The sequence below is a fragment of the Aspergillus udagawae genome (genome assembly GCF_001078395.1).
Source record: "Aspergillus udagawae IFM 46973 DNA, scaffold_3, whole genome shotgun sequence".
Classification (NCBI taxonomy): Eukaryota; Fungi; Ascomycota; class Eurotiomycetes; order Eurotiales; family Aspergillaceae; genus Aspergillus; species Aspergillus udagawae.
Window position 1 is genome coordinate 3,866,832 of NW_025091266.1, and position 19,563 is coordinate 3,886,394.

Here is a 19,563-nt window from a genome sequence, read left to right on the forward strand (position 1 = left end):
TGTGAAGCAAAAGACAGATATCAATATGCCTAATCTATCTACACCCTCTCCGCCACCAACGGCTATATCATCATCTAGCATTGATGTCTCACCTCCAAGGACGATTCAGGCCCTTAAGAAGAATCAGGCAAAGCTATCTAAGCACGCAGATCTGCTTACACCAAAGCTACGGCGGAATCTTGAACGGATATTTGAACATAATCGAATTGCTGCTGAGCATCTGGCTATGGCGAATGAAACAATCAGTCGAATACTAAAAGTACGCGATGCAAATTGATCAACTGCTTCAGGAAAGGCCAAAGATGCTGCGCCGCAAGAGAGGCGTTTACAAAGGCAGTGGGAGAAAGTGCATGGTAAACCCCCGCCACCAGCACCCACACAAGCGAATATGTTATCAAATGGATCAGCAGAGGCAGCAGATGAGAATAGTGAGGTTTTTTCTCTTAGATAGTCAGCCGATGCATTGAGAATAGCTTCAAATATCGAAAATTGGTGATTACGGTGTAGCTCACCCACAGCGGGAAGCGGGCGTAGTCACAGATAGATATTGCCTCCTAGAAACGTGGTCTATCTACTGGTGATCTGAAATAACTTATCCGTTGTGCCAAGTACACAGAGCCAGAGCAATGTCCCGGAACGGACGAACTGTTAGCAGCCCGATTGTAAAAGCCTTCTAAAGGGATTGAAGGGAATTTAGATGCGATTTGCATAGATATTCTTTCCGCTAGTCTCTAGACTCAACTCTCGTTCTCGTCCCTTTTGATAAAACCTTCAAGGGAATGTTGAGCGCCACTCTGTCTCGCGAACAAGACTTCGCCACTAGTTGAAAGCGACAACAAAAAAGGAATGAAAAATGCCGCCGACATGCATGGTATCAACAACAAGAAGATGAACCCATCCTGCGACCGCCAATTCATGCATTGAATAGAACTGGAAGGCTCAGCAACAAACAGATAAGCTACAAGCACGTTAATGGGATCACCAATCGTCGTCATCGTCCTTCTCATCATCTGTATGAATTATTAGCTTCTTTCGCTGACGAACAATTGATGTGGGAGAAACTTACCGCTACCGCTAACTTTTTGCTTCCTCTTTGCAAGGGCATCTTGCAAAGCGCCGGCCAAACCTCCTTGAGCGGCACCTCCGCTACTTGGAGTTGGCGCAGTGGACTCAGTAGCAGATCCGGGAACAAGGGCGGAGCTTCGATCTCTCCTCTCGGAATCTTTGACTTTCCGTAATCCGCCACCTCCTTTTCCTCCAGAAGCTCGGATTGCAGCCAGGAGGTCATCCCTGCCGCCTGTCGGCTTAGGCAGAGGAGGAGCCGCGCCACCCGGAGGGGGAGGTGGGGGAGGTACACCGGCACCAGGAGGAGGCGGAGGTGGAGGAGGCGCAGAGCCGCCAGGAGCCGGCGGAGGCGGCGGGGGTGGTGGAGGGCCTGCGCTTGACGGCGGAGGAGGAGGAGGCGGAGGCGCGGGTGGTCCTGTGCTTGCCGGAGGAGGAGGAGGAGGTGGTGGTGGTGGAACACTCGCTGAAGGCGGTGGAGGCGGAGGGGGCACGGCACTAGTGGCTGGAGGAGGAGGAGTTGGCCGCGAAGCAGCAGGAACTGGCGGAGGCGGGGGAGGTGGGACATGATTGCGGGCCGGTGGAGGAGGCGGAGGACCTGCCGCAGAGGTCGGCGCATGAGAAATTTTGGGAGGAAGCTGTGGTGGTGTGGCAGGGCTTCGCGGAGGAGGAGGAGGCGGCCCTGGAGGTGCCGAACTACGGCTGGGCGGTGCGGGCGGGGCGGATACCTTCCGCTCCCCCTGGAAAGGAGGAGGAACGCCGAAACGGGGCCCACCACCATCCTCCATAGGGGTCTTCGGGGGTCGCGGAGGAGGAGGCGGGCCAGGGTTGGTACCGGACATGGCTCTCTGTCGGCCAGGAACCGGAGGGCCAACGGTGTGTGCGAGCTTGCCTGCATCTGCGATTGGAGGCGGCGCACGGAATCTGGGTCTCGGAGGTGATGGTTCACGAGCTGGCGCAGACGCCGGTTCCTCTTCCGCTTCAGGACGAGCTTTACGCGATGGGGGAGGAGGTGGCGGCGCGCCCCGTCGACTGCCCGCGCTGTTGCCGGTGTTTTGTGGACTGATAGGAGTGGTCTTCAAGGCGGGAGGTGCGGATGGAGGTGGAGGAGGCGGAGCCTTACCTCGCCTCTGATCTTCCGAAGGAGAGGATGTGGGGTCGGCTTCATTGCCTTGCCTTTGTTCTATATAGGCCTTAATAAAGTCGGAATTCTCCGCGATCTGGTCTTCTGTAATTCCCATCTGCAGAAGTTCATCTAGGAGCCCCTTCCATGATGGATCACTAGTATCGAAGGGCAATTCTTTGCGTGAGGGACCGCTCGGGGGAGCTAATTGAGTTGGAGGCGCGGAAGGTGCTGCAGGTGCAGGTGCAGGAGGTGGTGCACTCGACCCAGAGGCTGACCGATGGCCTAATAGGCTGCCGAACAGCGAGCGTCCCACGCCGGATTTGCCATTGACTATAGGGGCCGGACCCTGGCCTCGAGTTGATGCGAACGGTGTTTGACGGGTTTCCTTGCTCGCATGTTTCTCCCGGTCATGTAACTTCTTGATGAAGGTCTTTGCCTCTTTCTCATCAGCAAAAGAGAAACCGGCAGCGCAGTCTTCGAGCTCGAATGTGTGGAAGAACGTGCGGTCCTGATTGTATGCGAAATTATCGTAGATTTCCTGGTCCCAGATAACACCTCTTCCAGCAGGCTATGTTCCGAAGTGGCGAGGAGCCGTCAGCGGTCTTTTTCTGAATTCCAGCCTTGTTGAGAGAAGTAACTACTCACAGATACATCCACTAGTTTCAGCCAGAAAGTCCGCCCAACCAGGTCGTTGGCAAGCACCGCAGCACCCTGCAGACCTGTGTATGTCCATCTCTGGGGATCGGGGTATGCGACATAGAGCCGCGCAACGGCTACAGCAAGGATCTTGTTCGACGGTTTCGAGACATTCCTCTTCACGGTTTCTTTGTCGGCGTCGCTAAGAATGGACGGCATGACGGATCACTCAGAGCGCCGAGGCACGACGACAGAGGGATAAATTGCACGAAGAATGGGTGGCACCAATGACTTTTTCTTATATCAGGTGTTGCGGATTCATCGCATGAGGATAGGTGTGGCTGCTTCAATGAGAATCGACGAGCGCTCGTGTGCCAGGCACGGATGTTGATACACTGCGGCAACCACGGGGGGGGTTATAAGAGAGGCTGGGAAATGATAGAGAATCTGAATTGAAAAAGGAGAGTAAAGAGGGAAGAGAAAACAACTTCTTCTCTATAAGAAGTAAGGGAGTCTATGAAGCAAAAAGGCAACGTAGTAATTGTGTAGGAGACAGGAGAGAGAAGATGAGCCGGTTGGGTTCGGTCACTTTGGAGTTTGGTGGTTACCTACTGGGGGGCACTAAACCAAGCAGAGGTGGGGAACTTCCATCGCTATCTCCGTACTAAGGTAGCAGTAGCACCACCATAGTAACTATTGATGCCTTATAGATATAAACCCTGGGGTCAACTGCATGTATTTATTAACATATAAAATTTATGTTAATTGCTTAGATTAATAACTATTTCCCCCCCCCTCTGATTAATTTCGTCCTAGTTAGCCACACATTTGTCGAAGAGAAGAAATGCCTGCCTAATGTACATTTGTTCCACCTGCTGTAGTTGACTAACAGTACAAAGGCTTAGTTCTATACATAGGATGCTTCACTGAACGTCAGACTTCTAGCCACTGGAGAACCTACTGAATTTGATGAAGTACTAGGATAGTTATTATGAAATGATTATCCGTCAACAAATTTATCCAAGGAATTAATCCTGGCCTTTGTGGACTGCTGCACAACATAAATGCATGAAGTTATACCTACGACGACGTCATCCCGCCTACACGAATTACATCAAGTATAAATTAGGGCTGCTTGCTTACTGCCTTTTTGATTTCCTGAATTTTATCAACTATCTCACTGAGTTTGCAAAATCGTCTTAAAGCTACTATCTATCTGCTAATCTAAGAAGATAAACAATATCCGTTCACCGACCCATCATGCCTGTCATTCCGTCAGATACTTCCAACTTCCCCACGGCACAGGGAAGCAATAACCCCGAAGACAACTCCTCGAAGGGCCCAGAGCATGAGCAAAAGAAAGCTACTGCCTTTGATCATATCTCTAAGGGACCCCAGATTCCTGATAGTGAGACTACCTCCACAAAGACAACATTACGCCGCCTACTGATAGCGATATAGGTATGCCACCCAAAGCCTCGAGGGAGGAGATCGAACAGCGCAAGAAGGAACTGAACCAGTAGAATGATCTATTCTACTGTGGGTGATCATTTCACAATCATGCCGTCTTCTCAGATCATGTTGCCACGATTTTCAGCTCCTTCCATCCCCTTACTTGTTTTCTATCTTGTATTGATGAGTGCAATGACTGCAATGCCACCTACCCAACTGTACCAGAGCGATGATTTTTCAGTATAGTACCAAACAATCTGCACATTTGTTCACAAATTTGGTGAATCTTGAAATCTATTTCGGATCTCGAGCAATAAAGGCCTGAGACAAAGACTTCGAGGAATCAGGGCACCATGCTTGGGCATGTACAACTCACGAACTGCCGATTACACAAGGTTCTTCCAGAATGGGAGGACTAGAGACCCACGCAACGGCAAATGACAGAGCCTTTCACTGCCAGTGCCCCGGAGGCAGGGATAAAAGTGGCCTTATTCCAAATCTTCACAGCCTTGAGGTCTCAGGGTCCTCTCGTTGAGCGAAACAGTAGATTGCCGCGGGTTGAAAGTTATATTCCAAAACTCAGTGAACAATCATCAATCGCCTTGATCCGTTCCATACGACCCTCCTTAAGCGCAGCCGCTGAGCTTGCTAAGTAGATTCTCAGAATCAGTATTAGGCCAATTCTAGCAAGAGTACCCAACGCCGGATGTTCCACGTGCAATCCTCGCCATAAGGCGGCAATCATGGAGCATTACTGTGTGACGCTATGCAGCAACATGCACATTTGGCGAAAAATCTTTCATGCATTTGAATCACCGGCTGAAGGTGCCATCTGATTTTTGACTTATGTTGGTTACTTCAGCGTTGCTAATAATGCGGAGGTAAGCTTGGTGATCTATGAGACCATTTTACGCGCTAGGCCGAGAAAGGTAGTCCAAATTATTTGAGTCAATTCGGACGATTACATCATAGTCAGGTGACATCGCGTCTTCATTACTCCTCAATTTGTCGCAAGAAGGACGTTTTTCCGCGTCAAGAGGCTCGTCATGCCGCCTGAACGCGCCAATGTCCCAGTGAAGCTGTCCTTGCCCTTGGTAAGCGCTTTATATAGCTAAAAAATTATTCCTGGACCGTAATCCATATGCTGACGGCATCGCATACAGCAATATCAGCAGGACATCTTCAACGAACTACGCGGCGAAGATGAGCTTGTCATCCTTGCCCGAGGTTTAGGCCTCCTGCGCTTGGTGACGAACTTACTCCACTTTTACGATGCCGCAGGGAATAACTTAGTACTGGTTGTGGGTGCTGATGATCGGGAAAATGAATGGATCGGCGAAGGTACGGAGTATGCTGATAACGATACCTTACGGGACTTTGAGGAGTTGTGAGACTAAAGCTTGTAGCTCTCGCGGAACACTATGCCGTTAGCAAGACCCCGCTGGCCAGGGGCCTCAAAGTCATCAACACCGAAAGGGCGACGGTCCCCATGAGGTACGTGCTATATGAGTGGAATAGGTTATCTAGTCACTGATAATCTTGCAGAGAGAAGATCTACGCCCAAGGCGGTATCCTGAGTGTAACATCCAGGATACTTGTGGTTGATCTCCTGTCAAGTAAGGCTGTTTTTTTGAATACCAGGAGGTTATTTCTGACACATGCCAATAGAACTTCTCGACCCGGAAAAGATCACAGGCATGGTTGTACTCCACGCAGACAGGTATAACCTTTTGCCAAGAGATCATCAAAGAGCGTCCGCTGAAGGGATCCTAGGATAGTAGCAACTTCTACTGAAGCCTTCATAATTCGGGTCTATCGGCAAATTAACAAGTCTGGCTTTCTCAAGGCTTTCTCCGACTCGCCAGAGCCGTTCACAACGGGGTTTGCTCCTCTGGCGAATTCTATGCGTAACCTGTTTTTGCGCAAAACATCATTATGGCCACGATTTCACGTCACTGTTGCTGAGTCCTTAGAGGGACACAGGAAGGCCGAGGTGATTGAGCTTGAGGTGCCGATGACCGATAAAATGCGCGAAATTCAGAATGCGGTCCTAGAGTGTGTGGAAATCAGTATTGCAGAGTTAAAGAAAGCAAATCCTGGACTTGACATGGCGGACTGGACCCTGGACAGCGCGTTGCATAGGACCTTTGATGTCGCGATAAGACGTCAGCTCGATCCCATGTGGCATCGAGTGAGTTTTAGGACCAGACAGATCGTCAGCGACTTGTCTGATCTTCGCGCGATCCTTCAGTACGTCTGATTGCCCCAAACATGCACAATCTCGTGTCCGCATAGGAACTCACTCTTAGTACAGCGCGTTACTTACCTATGATGCGGTCTCCTTCGTGAAATATCTGGATACTATTGTAACCGCGCATTCTCCACCGCCTGGTTCGACAAGACATAATTATTCACCTTGGCTCTTTCTTGATGCTGCTCACGTACTCTTCCAGACCGCTAAGTCGAGGGTGTACGAAGGAAAGATCACCCGTGATACGGCCAATACTCTGGACTCTCTGCCTTCTACCCTTCGACCTGTTCTGGAGGAACAGCCCAAATGGGCCGTCCTTGCAGAGGTGCTAGAGGAGATTGAACAAGATGCTTACTTAAATCCTGTCAGCACGGATGAATCGAATAGTACCGTCCTCATCATGTGTACCGACCAACGGACCTGCCGGCAGATCAGGGAGTATCTCGGAACAATGCATGCCGGAATCGGTAAAGATAAGCCAGATGATCCGGAGGACCTTAATACTACGGGTGGAAAGAATTCTTCTGCGGAAGTAATGTTGCGAAGGAGGCTACGCGAATATCTTGATTGGAAGACTTCGTTGGCGAATGTTAACAAGAATCTGTCTGCCAAATCAAGCGACGACACCCAGACCGCAAAGGGTCAGGAGTCGCCGAAGCCAACGAGTCAGCAGGGCAGAGCTCCTCCGAACAAGCGACGTCGTGTCCGCGGAGGAGGAGCAGTAACATCAGCTGCAGCGCGTGTACCGAATGCTAGCGTGCAGACTGACACCGAATTGCCGGGTCAAGTTTCCAGCTTACTGGAGGAATTACAACCAACTGATATTGAAGAGACACAGAAAGGCGAGATCATCAGTGATGACCTGGAAGACATGGAAGACTTCTTCGAGCTGTATGACATGGACGATCTGGTCATAGTCCATCCATATGATGGCGATATGGACGAGCATATACTGGAAGAAGTGCGGCCGCGGTACATTATTATGTACGAACCCGACCCAGCGTTCATTCGGCGGGTGGAAGTTTATCGCAGCTCGCATGTTGCAAGGAATGTAAGGGTATACTTCATTTACTATGGGGGCTCCGTGGAGGAACAGCGTTACCTGAGTGCAGTTCGACGAGAGAAGGACTCGTTTACTAAACTTATAAAAGAGAAAGGGGTAAGCGGCTTCCACCGTGTCTCATTCGTCCCGTGTACTGATTGATGCATCACCCAGAGCATGGCTGTCACCCTCACCCATGATAAGAGTCAAGAAGATCCCCAGGAACAATTCCTTCGCACAGTGAACACTCGTATCGCCGGAGGGGGTCGATTAGCCGCCACAGCGTCACCTCCTCGAGTAGTCGTGGACGTTCGAGAATTCAGAAGCGCTCTTCCATCTCTGTTGCACGGAAACAACATGGTCATCGTCCCGTGCCAGTTAACAGTCGGCGATTATATCCTGACCCCCGACATCTGTGTGGAGCGTAAATCAGTCCGTGACCTCATCGCTTCGCTGAGAAATGGACGCCTTTACAACCAGGCTGAGACAATGCTCCAGCATTACAAGAATCCTCTACTGCTCATCGAATTCGACCAAAATAAATCCTTCACATTCGATGCGTTCGCATCCGCGTCGACACCTGGCACATCATTCCTCACTGACTATGGCTTCTCGTCATCCGGAACAGGAACTACTTCCCTATCCGTCAGCAGCTCTCTCATGAACCCATCCAGCCCCAAATCCGCCCAGCATCTCCTCGTGCTCCTCACCCTGACTTTTCCACGTCTAAAGATCATATGGTCTTCCTCACCCTATCAGACCGCCGAAATCTTCGCTGAGCTGAAGAAGAATAACCCAGAACCAGACCCTCTTCGGGCCGTGCAGATTGGCCTCGATATGGATATTGTCGCATCATCACATCCAGGCGATGTCATGGCGGCGGCGGGTATTGAGCATCGTACGTTTAATGCTCTTCCTCAGGACATGCTGCGTGCTGTTCCAGGCGTGACGCCAAAGGTGCTCGAGCGACTTGTCCTCGAGACGGGAAATATCAGCGAGATTGCGAATATGGATGTTGAGCAGCTTGATCCTCTTATTGGAAGGGAGGCCGCGCGGAAGATCGTTGGCTTCTTCCGTAAAAATTTGTTCGATAATAGTTGAGATACTCAGACGCATATGGGCACAGTTTATATAAATATTGAGGGCGGTTACCAGCTACGTGTACAGTCGGGAAGAAGTCTTGGACATATTTTTAATTCTCGTAAACCTCTCATGAGTCTATCGTCAATTTTCAACAGGAAAAAAGGAACGGAATAACAGACAAACGAATTGCTTAACACGAAACATGCAGCTTGCAGCCAGTTTCATTACATGCATCGGCAACTATTTCTCTGCAGAATTACCCGAGATCGCGATTCACGATGGAGACCGAGTTACGGCACAGCCGAACCAGCTCAGCAGCATGCGCGATCTCAGAAATTCCCCTATCAACCCTGACAGACAGGAACGGCACCGGGTGGCGCTTGAAGCGGTCTCGAACGCGAAGCGGGGAGGCACCGCAACTCTGATCCTCCTCGGTGTCACCTTTTCGGGAGACAGGCGACACAAGAATAGAGAGAGCCCAGGCGTCGAACTTCCTTCCGAGCGCGGCAAAAACCACTGGTCGCAAGCGAAAGAAGATTCGACAGAATCTCCCGGGCTTCGGGAGAACAGAATTGGCGGCAAAGGGGGCCCCGGTGGGTTCTCGCAGGGTTGACTGCACAGGGATGAAGGGTGTTTAGAGCTCGTCGACATCGATCTCCTTCTCATCTTCAGACTCGCGGTCCTCGTCGAACTCGACGTTGTCCTCAAAGCCTTCATGGCCATAGGTATCGGTCTCGTTGATCTTGGCGTGCTCGGGCAACTCGCCGTAGGCCTTAAGACTTCTGGCCTCGTCGGCGGTGTACTTCATGATAACGTCGCCCTTTTCGTCCTGGTAGTCACGCAGCGAGAGAAGGATGATGTCACCCTGGTTGATCCAGACCTTCTTCCTCAGCTTGCCTCGGATGTGTGCCAGTCGCTTTTCGCCGTCGAAGCACATGGCTTCCAGTCTGCCGTTGCCGAGCATCTTCACGACCTGCGCATACTCCTGGCCTTCTTCCTTGAAGACGAGCTCACGCTTCTCGTTGTCGTTCTCGTTCTTTCCACGACGCCTGTTCTTACCACCCTGTAGACGAAAGTTAGCATCTGATTGGAAATATATCAAGAAATTCGTGGCAAATCAAATCCAAAGGCTTCTCTGTCATTTCGTATACAGTAGTGACCGCGTTTCGCGCAGCGCAGCCAAACGGGCTGATACGGCGAAATGACAGTGAAAAACTTTCGCAGGCGGGGTTCATTTTGGAGGGAATCAAGAGTAATAGCGACAACTTACCTTTCCCTTGTTCTTGGGCATGGTGACGACTCGCTATCCGCGCTGACTTTTCCTCTTGATACGGTGACAAGTAAGTTGGTAGAAAAAGGAGTTCCTAAGAACCAAGCGAGGTGGAAGTGGGGTGTGTCGAGTTGGCGGAGAGAAGCGCTGGGATCAAATTCGACGCAGTTCAAATATATAGTGGGCAGTCAGCGGTGGCGTGGCGGCCTGATTTCTGCCTAAGGCTCGCCACAAGATACTTGCCAATCGAGATCATTGCTGTACACCGCCTTTTTGCACCTTTTCGTGGCAGAAAAGGAGCCACGGAAACAATGGAAGGAAAATAATATCTCCAAGGAACGCTATTGATGCTGGTCGAATTGTTTCCACGGGTACTTGACTCGTCGACGATTAGAGAGTGCGTTTTACTCATACCAGTCACTTCACTTCCTTGGATTTGCTTTCTTATGTGATTGGATCTCAAGGCTATATTGATGTGCCAACAGCTTTGTCCTGATGATCGAGGCAAAGCCCAGAACCGGACCTATACCTTCTCATCATGATTGGACAGCCTGTACAAAGGAGGCTTGTCAAAGGCACAAGTCAGTTCTACATGCGCTATAACCCTAAGACAGTCATACCACCAGTTGCCAATCGATATATCCTCTCTGAGACACATCCCATCCGGCCCAAGATCCAACATCTGTACGCCAACCGGGATCCTAGTACACTGTGGTGGAGGGTGAATCCACAGCCGCTGCAGTCGTTCAAGCGAGTGGTTCGCTCATGGGCTACGAGGCGTGTCCGCTTGGCGTTCCGACAGGCCCTGGCAGCACAAGGGTTCGACGTCGAAGGCAGAAGGTTGGTGTCAGAGACGTCGGGATCTGCGGCCATGAGATCACCAAAGGACCGTCTCCAGGGCAGCCTCGAGATCGCTGTCCTACCGCAGAGTGTGAAGGTGGGATACGACACGGTTCGGAAGGAGATGGATTATCTCCTACGAACGTTGCTGAGGCATTTGAGAGACGGCGAGAAGCAGACAAATACTACTCGCAGGCGGGAGCAAGATCATGAAAGAATACCCACAAATAATAGTTAATCATAATGGAAGAATGGCGAGTTGCTCTGGGAAATGGAGCGACTGTGCGCTCTCGCTCATGATGCTATGAGACTGAACATATGGACTGGCATTGCTAGGCCTTTGGCAGCAGCTAATATCTAAAAAAAGCGACGTAAAACTGGGGGAGATGCGAAGCATGCGACACAATAATCTTCAACATTGAAGTCGTAATCGATCTTGTTCAGATCTCAAAAATAGCATTCCCGACTCCAGTCTGGGCCGCGCAGGCCGTGCCTTCTTGGCGTGTTGACAACTAAATTAATGGGGGTCGATCATCTCAATAACCAAATCAACAACGGACAGGCATCCACTTCTTTTCCCCTTCTTCCGCTTGAATCTATCGGCTGCTGCACGAAAATCAATTGCGCCATCCCTAATCGCTCCTGGTTTGCCGTCCTAGATCTCAAAATGTTGGTCTCCTTGACAGTAGGCAAGGTAGACGCAGGAGTTGCTGTACTCTTGACGCAGGATAACCGACTGGTAAGCTCCCCCTCTCCCAGCATAACGATTGTCACCGGACTAGAACATGCGCCTCTTCCACAATCTCGAAATCTTGCTCTTGAGTCGCAGGATTAGTGCCTCACTTGTAAGAGGCCGTTGGAAAATTCACAGCTGCTAATCTGGGCCAATCTACAGATCGAATTCCCCTCCGTCCTTCTCCCGAACAACATCACATCCGGCAGCATTGTCGATATCACAGTATCGCGCAACCACACCGCCGAAGCTGCGAGTAATTCAGCCTTCCAGGCGCTACAGAAGCGGATTCTCAACACCTACGGCGTCAAGACCCCCGCCCCACCTGTCCTCCGGCTCCGTAACGCAACCCAAACCTCCCTAGTCCTAGAATGGGATCCAATCGACCTGGCCACCGCGTCGCTCAAGTCGCTTTCTCTCTACCGTAATGGCTCGAAAGCTGGTTCGATACCCAGGCCACTCGAGACGCGAAGCACCAAGATCAGCGGTCTGGCGATCGACACGGAATATTCCTTCCACCTCGTCCTGCGCACAACGGCCGGGACATACCAATCGGAGAAGCTGACATGTCGGACGCACAAGATGACCGATCTATCCGGTATCACGGTTACCCCTGGCATCCTTCCAGAACAGCAAAAGGAGGCGCTCGCTGCGGCATTGGAACGTATCGGCGGCAAGCTGATCGACACAGTGCGCATTGATACCACTCACTTTGTATGTACAGAAGGCAGAGGCCCCCTATGGGAGAAAGCGGTAGAGATGAACATTCCCGTCGTGGTTCCGGAGTGGGTGGATGCCTGCGAGGCGGAGGGCACCATCGTTGGAGTCCGGGGCTACTACCTGAACGCAGACCCCAAGGCCAGACAGCTCGGCCCCATTCACGCCTCAACACATCAACATACCAGATCCTCCGTGTCAATGGCCACCAATGCGCCATCTCAGTCTCAGCCTCAGTCTCAGTCTCAAGCTCAGCCTCAATCCCAGTTTCAGAGTAGACTGAGCCTCCAGCCTCAACCTGCGCACCAGAGGGAATTGAGCGTGGGGGAACCACCCGTGACTCCCTTCCCCGGCGCGGATATGAGTGGCCAGCCTCGAGCGGATGAGAGAGAGGTCTCGTCGGATGAAGAGGACTCGCCCCCGCCCCCTCCTCCAAAGGATGATGCTGCAGGTGCTGGACCCACACTGAACGGCAAACCTGAGTCTACCAACCCGGCGGAAGTTGCCTCTCCTGCAGAAAATGAGGAACAGAGTGACGAGAAACACGACGAAAAGGATGAAGATGAAACCGCACACGAACAGGCAGAAGAAGAGCAGGAACAGGAAGAACCAACGACAAACGACAGTGACGCGAAGGGTAAGGGGAAGGAAGGCGAGGGAGACTTTAGCGAGATTTCTCTGTGATGGGCGAGTTGTGCATCCCCAATGCTTCGTGCTGAACGGTGTCTGCGTCTGCATACTTGTCCCGTGTATTAATATACCATTGTGGCGAACAGCGCAAAGTCGACGGCACTCGATTCTTCATTCCTCTTTATCTTCATTTGACCACTTTCATTCTGAATGTATGTTCTGCCATTATCTGATGCATTTTTACTTCGTTGTACAGTATATAGCCAATCTTAATGCCGTATGACTCACCCCTACCTCTGCTATGAATGATCGAAGAAAGGAAGTCAAGGGTCCGCTAAGCAATACTCGTAAATCTCGTTGGCTCTATTCATATCGTATCATACATGCTCCATAATTCTAAGTGTATGTAAAAGGGCAAAGGCCATGAAATGCAAGATGTAGTGTAGCTCTAGTCACCGGGACCTCGAAACACCCCTCCGTCTATATCTTGGCCTTTAGGCGCAACTAACGCAGATGAATGTATGGTGTAGTGGTTTTTGCTGATGCAGGTATGCAGGTCTAGACGTTCCGCACGACGTCGTCGATGGCCTGGGCGACGTAGGCGACGTTCTTTCGACTCACTGAATAGCAAAGAGGTTAGTTCAGATTCAAGTGGTGATGTAGGGAAGAAAGTTGGCTTGCTTACAGCCGCTGATGGAAGCTCTGCCGGACTTGAGCAGGTAGATGTGATATTTGTCCCTGAGGGAATAAACCTGCGCGGGGGTGAGGCCGGTGTAGGAGAACATTCCATTCTAGATGATCCGTTAGCCTCGTGCGTAAGCGAGCGGGTTTTTTGAAGTTCAGGGGGGCGTGGGAAGGCCATACCTGTTCGACAATGTGTCTCCAGGACCCCGGGGTCTGCAGCCGCAGGAGCTCGTCATAGAGAGCCTTTCTCATCGAGCGGATCCGCGAGCTCATTACTTTGAGGTCCTCGTGCCACTGTGCGGTGAGATCCTCGTTTGTCAGGACCTTCTTCACGATGTTGCAGCCCGCCGTAGGACCCATGGAGTACTCGCCACGGATCAAGTGGCACAGATTAACGACGACGGTGTCGCGGAGACTGTCGCTGCCTTGGGGCAGGACGTAGTGGAATGCGCCTACGCGCTGTCCGTAAAGCCCGAAATTCTTGGAAAAGCTCTGCGCAACGCACATCTCCATGCCGGGCTTCTCGTTGAGGAAGTACCGCACCGCCCAGGCGTCCTCTTCGAGCGACCCCGACGCGAAACCCTGGTAGGCCGAGTCAAAGAAGGGGAAGATTTTCTTGCGCTCGCAGAGGTCGGCAATGGCCTTCCATTGCTCCTTGTTGGGGTCAAGACCGGTGGGATTGTGCGCGCAGGCGTGGAGGAGGATGACATCGCCTTGCTGCGCCTCGGCCTCCAGGGTCGCCATCATGCCGTCGAAGTCGAAGGAGCGGGTCGCGGGGTTATAGTAAGGGTAGGTCTTGCGGGGGACGCCTGCGAGTTCCCAGATGGTCATGTGGTTGGCCCAGGACGGGTTGGAGAGCCAGACGTTCTTGGGCTTCATGTGGGTTGCCAGGAACAGGGCTCCGAGGTGGTTTGCGCCGGTGCCTGCGACGGTCTGAACAGAGCCAATGCGACTCTTGTGCTTCTCCGCTGCGTTCTTGCCATCGAACCCAAACATTACATCCCGAGCCAGCTCGAGGAAGGGAATGTCGCCTTCAATGGCGGTGTACTCGTGTCTGGAGAGGCTGTCTTCGGCGAGCAATTGCTTCTCGGCTTCGCGCACGCATGGAAGGGGCCATGGCTTGCCGTCGTCGGTACGGTAGACGCCGACCCCCAGGCTGACTTTTTGCGGGAAAGGATCCGTGGCATATGCGCGATTCAAGGCGAAGATCTCATCCGGTGGAACGGGTGCCAGAGTAGTGAGAACAGACATGGTGGCGGAAAATAGCTAAATCGCGATTGCGCTAGAAGGACTGTGAGGTAATTTATGGTATCTTTGCGACAAATGGGATATGCAAGACGGTAAGAAGCGGTCAGATGCGCGAGAACGATGAAGACTGGAGTACAAAAGTTATTATAATGCGCAATTGAGCATAGATCGTCCGTCAGTGGATCTGTTCGCATAAATGTTCGAGGGCCCCGATATCGCAGTCTTTCGGTTTCCGCGGCTTTTCACCGCGTTTTTTTTCCCTCTTCATGTTCTGCCGCTGGATGAACTTAGCCGACGGCAAATAGCTTTTAGTATGAAAGAGTGGGTCCCTCCTCGATGACATCGTTGCTATCGTATAGTAGAACCTGCAGAAACAGATAAGGCTATCTCGGGATTCTTTGCGACGATGCAACTGAAGATCAGACGTGGTAGACAAATGTGTGGGTGGCTTGAGTGCATCGCCAGTAAGAAGTCACTGTATCTGTGACAATGGACACAACGATCCTACATCTTCAGCCCTTCAGCTTCAGTTCTGGTCTTGTAATTGATTGATTAATAGATGGAGATGTTGAAATAGGATGAAGGCAAGTGGTGAAACACGGCAACTTTCAGTTGACTGGGAGTGATTAGCCACTATATATATCCCCGTGAGGTTGATAGGGAAAATCTCAGTGGTTGCCATGCTGACGGTTGATATATGGAAGATTGCTATCAACGCATAGACAGATAGATAGATACAAAGTCCCGAGAGAACGAAATGAAATGATAAGCCGACTGTATAAAAGAGGGGTCGTGAGGGGGTTTGGAGAAGCCTTCCCTTCCGTGTCCTCTTATACTCCTCTACCTGACGTCCTGGTTTGTTCCATAGCACATCTATATTTATCACCACAATCAAGCAAAAGTATAAACATCAACACTGCTCTTCTACAATGACAGACTCGCCATCAGTCGGAGACAAGGAGCTGCATGCTCTTCGACCGCGGACCATTCATCAGCCTCTTCACAATGCTATCCCTCCCGAACTACTCCCTCGTTTCGACCCGGTCTACGTGGAATACTATAACAAATATAATGCTGGACGGCTACACACTCACGAGGTACCCATCGAAGATTTTCGAAAAAATCCCGCCAAGTACGCCATCGCCTATGGTCGCGCAGCGGGACCAGATGTGTTCCGTATCACTGAGCAGAAATGCCCCGTTAAGGAAGGAGAAATCACTGTCCGAATCTTTGAACCTGCTTCAGCGTCCGATGACCAGCGCAATCCAAGGAAACGAGCAGCATATGTGAACTTCCATGGAGGCGGCTGGGTGTTTGGTGACCTCTCCGTCGATCATGATTTCTGCAAACGCCTCGTACATGGCCTCGATGGACACTTGGTGGCTTTTGACGTCGATTACCGACTGGCACCTGAGCACAAGTACCCAGTTCCTATCGAAGACTGCTGGGCAGCATTCAACTGGGTTAGTGATTGGTCATTAATTCCTTCACTGCACAATATTCAAGTTTGAGACCGTAGGCCTGACAGTCATCTCAGATTAGACTGCAGAAAGCACACGAATTCAATATCGATCCGGACCGAATGGCAGTTGGTGGTGTCTCCGCAGGAGGGCATCTGTCGGCTGTTCTTGCGCATCTCTGCCGTGACGCCAACATCCCATTGCGCTTGCAACTATTGACTGTGCCAGCCTGTGACTTGCACAGTGTCTTCACGCCGGACGGACACTTTGACCGTGAGAATTGCCCATACGAGTCATACCGGGAAATGGAGTTTACGCCGGCGCTTCCAGCAGCACGAATGGCATACTTCCATAGGCACTTTCTTGGGAACCCTCGACCTCCCAGATCCGAGGAGGTAGGTATCCACTCGGATACGATGTTTGTTTGGGATGCTGACCTAGGAGTTAGGACTGGAAAATTTCTCCTATGCTGGCTCCAAATTTTAGAGATTTAGCACCTGCTTTGGTGTATACAGCAGAGATGGACCCTCTTCGGGATGAAGGCGAGGCTTATGCTGCCAAATTGAAGGATGCCGGAGTTCGTGTGGAGCTGATCCGTGCTGTCGGAGCACCTCATATCTTTCCACTATTGGATGGAATTTTGGAGTCGGGGAGGGCGTATAACGAGAAGGTGATAGCCACGCTTCGGAGGGAGCTTCTGGTGTAGTTGAAGGGTATTCATCTTCCAGACAATAGGAGTGTTTATTTATAACGCCAGTGTTGTTCATTTCCCCAGACAAGTGATGAAGAAGGATCATGGTTTATCCGATAATGTTCTTTACAATACAATACCACCATGGTCAGTGAATCCGTTGAACTTTGGGAAGATTATCCTGTGGTATTGTGTTTCTGGAATACCGGACCGGGTGTTTTCGGCAGAGAAGCTCGGAAATTGTTGAGATACCTCTCTTGAAGAAACAAAAGGGCAAAAAACGGCGGCCGGACGGAAACGGGCAGAAGCTTTGTTTTAGTAGTCTCATTTTACTCGTTTTTCTCTTCCTTTCGCTCTCTTTACTTCCCTTTTCCCCCTTCTCTTAGCCTCACAGCAACCCAATTGAAGAAAATCAACATTCTTCGGCATCAGCCAATATGCTGACTTCATCCTCCAACTCGTCCCGAGCCGCGGTGCGCTCGATGGCCTCATTGACACATGCAGCCTCTCGTACCACCTCAATGAACGCCCCCGCAGCTGCCCGCAATGCTCTGGCTTTCGCTGCCCGCTCCCCCGCTTCGTTCAGTAGCCGTCGGGCGCTGAGCTCCAATACCCGTTCTATCCTTCAATTCCCCCGCCTTCAGTCCATTCAATCCATCTCCAACAAGAGAGCTTTTGGCACAACCGTCAGGATGGTGAGTGTGCAGTCTTTTCCTGATGCATGAAACGCTGGCCTTACGAATTCTCGCTATCCCTGCGCCCACAGGAGTTTGCGATCGCAGTCAGTGGAATATTTGTGAATCATGGTGCTGATCGTCTTCCTCTAGGCTTCTGCTACGCGAACCGAATCTGATGCCTTTGGTGAAATTCAGGTGGGTGGCAGACAGATCCTTTCCTCTATTCCAGTTCTAACGCGGCTGTCTTCTAGGTCCCTGCGGACAAGTACTGGGGAGCCCAGACCCAGCGGTAAGCGACCGAGAACAACGGCATTACAAACACCAGCAGTGTCTGGCGAAGGGTTATCACAGATTGCTGATTCAGATGAGGATAGCTCCCTGACCAACTTCGACATCAACCAGCCCCAGGACCGCATGCCGGCGCCCGTGGTCAAGGCCTTCGGTATCCTGAAGGGTGCTGCTGCTGAGGTCAACATGCGCTATGGTCTTGGTAAGCTTTCTTCTCTTCGGTGAAAGACATTTGGTGGAGAAAATGCTCATGTATGTCGTAGACCCCAAGATCGGTGAGGCCATTAAGCAGGCTGCTGCTGAGGTCGCCGAGGGCAAGCTGATGGACCATTTCCCTCTGGTTGTCTGGCAAACCGGTTCAGGCACCCAGTCCAACATGAACGCCAACGAGGTCATCTCGAACCGTGCCATTGAGATCCTTGGTGGTACCATGGGCACCAAGAAGCCTGTCCACCCCAACGACCACGTCAACATGTCCGCCTCTTCCAACGACTCTTTCCCCACTGCCATGCACATCGCTGCCGTCGTCGAGCTCGAGAACACTCTGCTGCCTTCCCTGCGCAGCCTTCGCAACGCTCTCCAGAAGAAGGTCGAGAAGTTCGACAAGATCATCAAGATCGGTCGTACACATCTGCAGGATGCAACACCCCTGACTCTCGGCCAGGAGTTCTCTGGCTACGTCGCTCAGCTTGACCGCAACATCGAGCGCGTTGAGGCTTCCCTCCCCCACCTCCGCTACCTTGCCCAGGGTGGTACCGCCGTCGGAACTGGTCTGAACACCTTCAAGGGTTTCGCTGAGGCTATTGCCGAGGAGGTTACCAAGCTGACCGGCACCGAGTTCAAGACTGCCCCCAACAAGTTCGAGGTTCTTGCCGCTCACGACTCCATCGTTGAGGCCTCCGGCTCCCTGAATACCTTGGCTTGCTCCCTCTTCAAGATCGCCCAGGATATCCGTTACCTCGGATCTGGACCTCGCTGTGGTCTTGGCGAGCTGATTCTTCCCGAGAACGAGCCCGGCTCCTCGATCATGCCTGGCAAGGTCAACCCCACGCAGTGCGAGTCCCTTACCATGGTTTGCTCCCAGGTTATGGGCAACCACGTCGCCGCTACCGTTGGTGGCATGAACGGCCAGTTCGAACTCAACGTCTTCAAGCCTCTGATGATCCGCAACCTGCTGCACAGCGTGCGCATTCTCTCCGATGGCATGAAGAGCTTCGAGAAGCACCTTGTTGAGGGCCTCGAGGCTAACGAGCCCAGAATCAACACTCTCCTCCACGAGAGGTATGTCTACAATCTTTCGCAAATAACTATATCTGAAGCGCTAACCTGTCCTAGTTTGATGCTTGTTACCTGCTTGAACCCCGTCATCGGTTACGACATGGCCTCCAAGGTCGCCAAGAACGCTCACAAGAAGGGCATCACCCTTAAGGAGAGTGCTATGGAGCTCAAGGCTCTGAGCGAGGAGGAGTTCGATAAGCATGTTCGCCCCGAGCTGATGCTGAGCCCCAAGGAGAAGAAATAGAGGTATGAAAAGCTGTTTGTTGAGGATGGCCGGAGCTATCATTTAAGGTCTTGGTTAGAGCGCTGTAAGGTAGCGGTTCATATATTTGTATAATTGAAAATCCATTGTAATATTTATTCCAATCGATTTACTCCCTGGTAAACTTACTAAA

At 51.5% G+C, this 19,563-nt stretch overlaps 10 protein-coding genes across 10 annotated transcripts; 7 read left to right on the top strand and 3 right to left on the bottom strand.

Moving 5' to 3' along the window:
- Positions 1-978: 978 nt before the first annotated feature.
- Aud_005192 (WASP family protein) lies at positions 979-3,043 on the bottom strand (the record flags this gene model as incomplete). Its single annotated transcript, XM_043290122.1, has 3 exons — positions 979-1,010; positions 1,067-2,756; positions 2,834-3,043. The coding sequence occupies 3 exons, from the start codon at positions 3,041-3,043 to the stop codon at positions 979-981; spliced, it is 1,932 nt and encodes a 643-aa protein (XP_043146057.1).
- A 1,041-nt stretch (positions 3,044-4,084) lies between these two features.
- On the top strand, positions 4,085-4,347 carry Aud_005193 (uncharacterized protein; the record flags this gene model as incomplete). The annotated part of the gene is made up of 2 exons (XM_043290123.1): positions 4,085-4,232; positions 4,286-4,347. 2 exons carry the CDS (start codon positions 4,085-4,087, stop codon positions 4,345-4,347), a joined length of 210 nt encoding a protein of 69 aa, XP_043146058.1.
- A 975-nt stretch (positions 4,348-5,322) lies between these two features.
- Aud_005194 (ssDNA endodeoxyribonuclease RAD1) lies at positions 5,323-8,670 on the top strand (the record flags this gene model as incomplete). Its single annotated transcript, XM_043290124.1, has 8 exons — positions 5,323-5,370; positions 5,440-5,617; positions 5,683-5,770; positions 5,822-5,892; positions 5,945-5,996; positions 6,050-6,526; positions 6,591-7,686; positions 7,744-8,670. The coding sequence occupies 8 exons, from the start codon at positions 5,323-5,325 to the stop codon at positions 8,668-8,670; spliced, it is 2,937 nt and encodes a 978-aa protein (XP_043146059.1).
- Positions 8,671-8,854: 184 nt separating this feature from the next.
- Positions 8,855-9,265, top strand: Aud_005195 (uncharacterized protein; the record flags this gene model as incomplete). Its single annotated transcript, XM_043290125.1, has 1 exon — positions 8,855-9,265. The coding sequence occupies one exon, from the start codon at positions 8,855-8,857 to the stop codon at positions 9,263-9,265; it is 411 nt and encodes a 136-aa protein (XP_043146060.1).
- A 21-nt stretch (positions 9,266-9,286) lies between these two features.
- Positions 9,287-9,943, bottom strand: Aud_005196 (translation initiation complex factor eIF1A; the record flags this gene model as incomplete). The annotated part of the gene is made up of 2 exons (XM_043290126.1): positions 9,287-9,715; positions 9,923-9,943. The coding sequence occupies 2 exons, from the start codon at positions 9,941-9,943 to the stop codon at positions 9,287-9,289; spliced, it is 450 nt and encodes a 149-aa protein (XP_043146061.1).
- A 517-nt stretch (positions 9,944-10,460) lies between these two features.
- On the top strand, positions 10,461-11,000 carry Aud_005197 (uncharacterized protein; the record flags this gene model as incomplete). Its single annotated transcript, XM_043290127.1, has 1 exon — positions 10,461-11,000. The coding sequence occupies one exon, from the start codon at positions 10,461-10,463 to the stop codon at positions 10,998-11,000; it is 540 nt and encodes a 179-aa protein (XP_043146062.1).
- Positions 11,001-11,429: 429 nt separating this feature from the next.
- Positions 11,430-12,896, top strand: Aud_005198 (putative chitin biosynthesis protein (Chs5); the record flags this gene model as incomplete). The annotated part of the gene is made up of 2 exons (XM_043290128.1): positions 11,430-11,501; positions 11,658-12,896. The coding sequence occupies 2 exons, from the start codon at positions 11,430-11,432 to the stop codon at positions 12,894-12,896; spliced, it is 1,311 nt and encodes a 436-aa protein (XP_043146063.1).
- Positions 12,897-13,400: 504 nt separating this feature from the next.
- Positions 13,401-14,777, bottom strand: Aud_005199 (putative aspartate transaminase; the record flags this gene model as incomplete). Its single annotated transcript, XM_043290129.1, has 3 exons — positions 13,401-13,462; positions 13,528-13,633; positions 13,707-14,777. 3 exons carry the CDS (start codon positions 14,775-14,777, stop codon positions 13,401-13,403), a joined length of 1,239 nt encoding a protein of 412 aa, XP_043146064.1.
- Positions 14,778-15,703: 926 nt separating this feature from the next.
- Positions 15,704-16,940, top strand: Aud_005200 (alpha/beta hydrolase; the record flags this gene model as incomplete). The annotated part of the gene is made up of 3 exons (XM_043290130.1): positions 15,704-16,237; positions 16,312-16,629; positions 16,683-16,940. The coding sequence occupies 3 exons, from the start codon at positions 15,704-15,706 to the stop codon at positions 16,938-16,940; spliced, it is 1,110 nt and encodes a 369-aa protein (XP_043146065.1).
- Positions 16,941-17,362: 422 nt separating this feature from the next.
- On the top strand, positions 17,363-19,412 carry Aud_005201 (class II fumarate hydratase; the record flags this gene model as incomplete). Its single annotated transcript, XM_043290131.1, has 6 exons — positions 17,363-17,620; positions 17,753-17,797; positions 17,854-17,891; positions 17,977-18,092; positions 18,154-19,171; positions 19,226-19,412. 6 exons carry the CDS (start codon positions 17,363-17,365, stop codon positions 19,410-19,412), a joined length of 1,662 nt encoding a protein of 553 aa, XP_043146066.1.
- Positions 19,413-19,563: the final 151 nt, after the last annotated feature.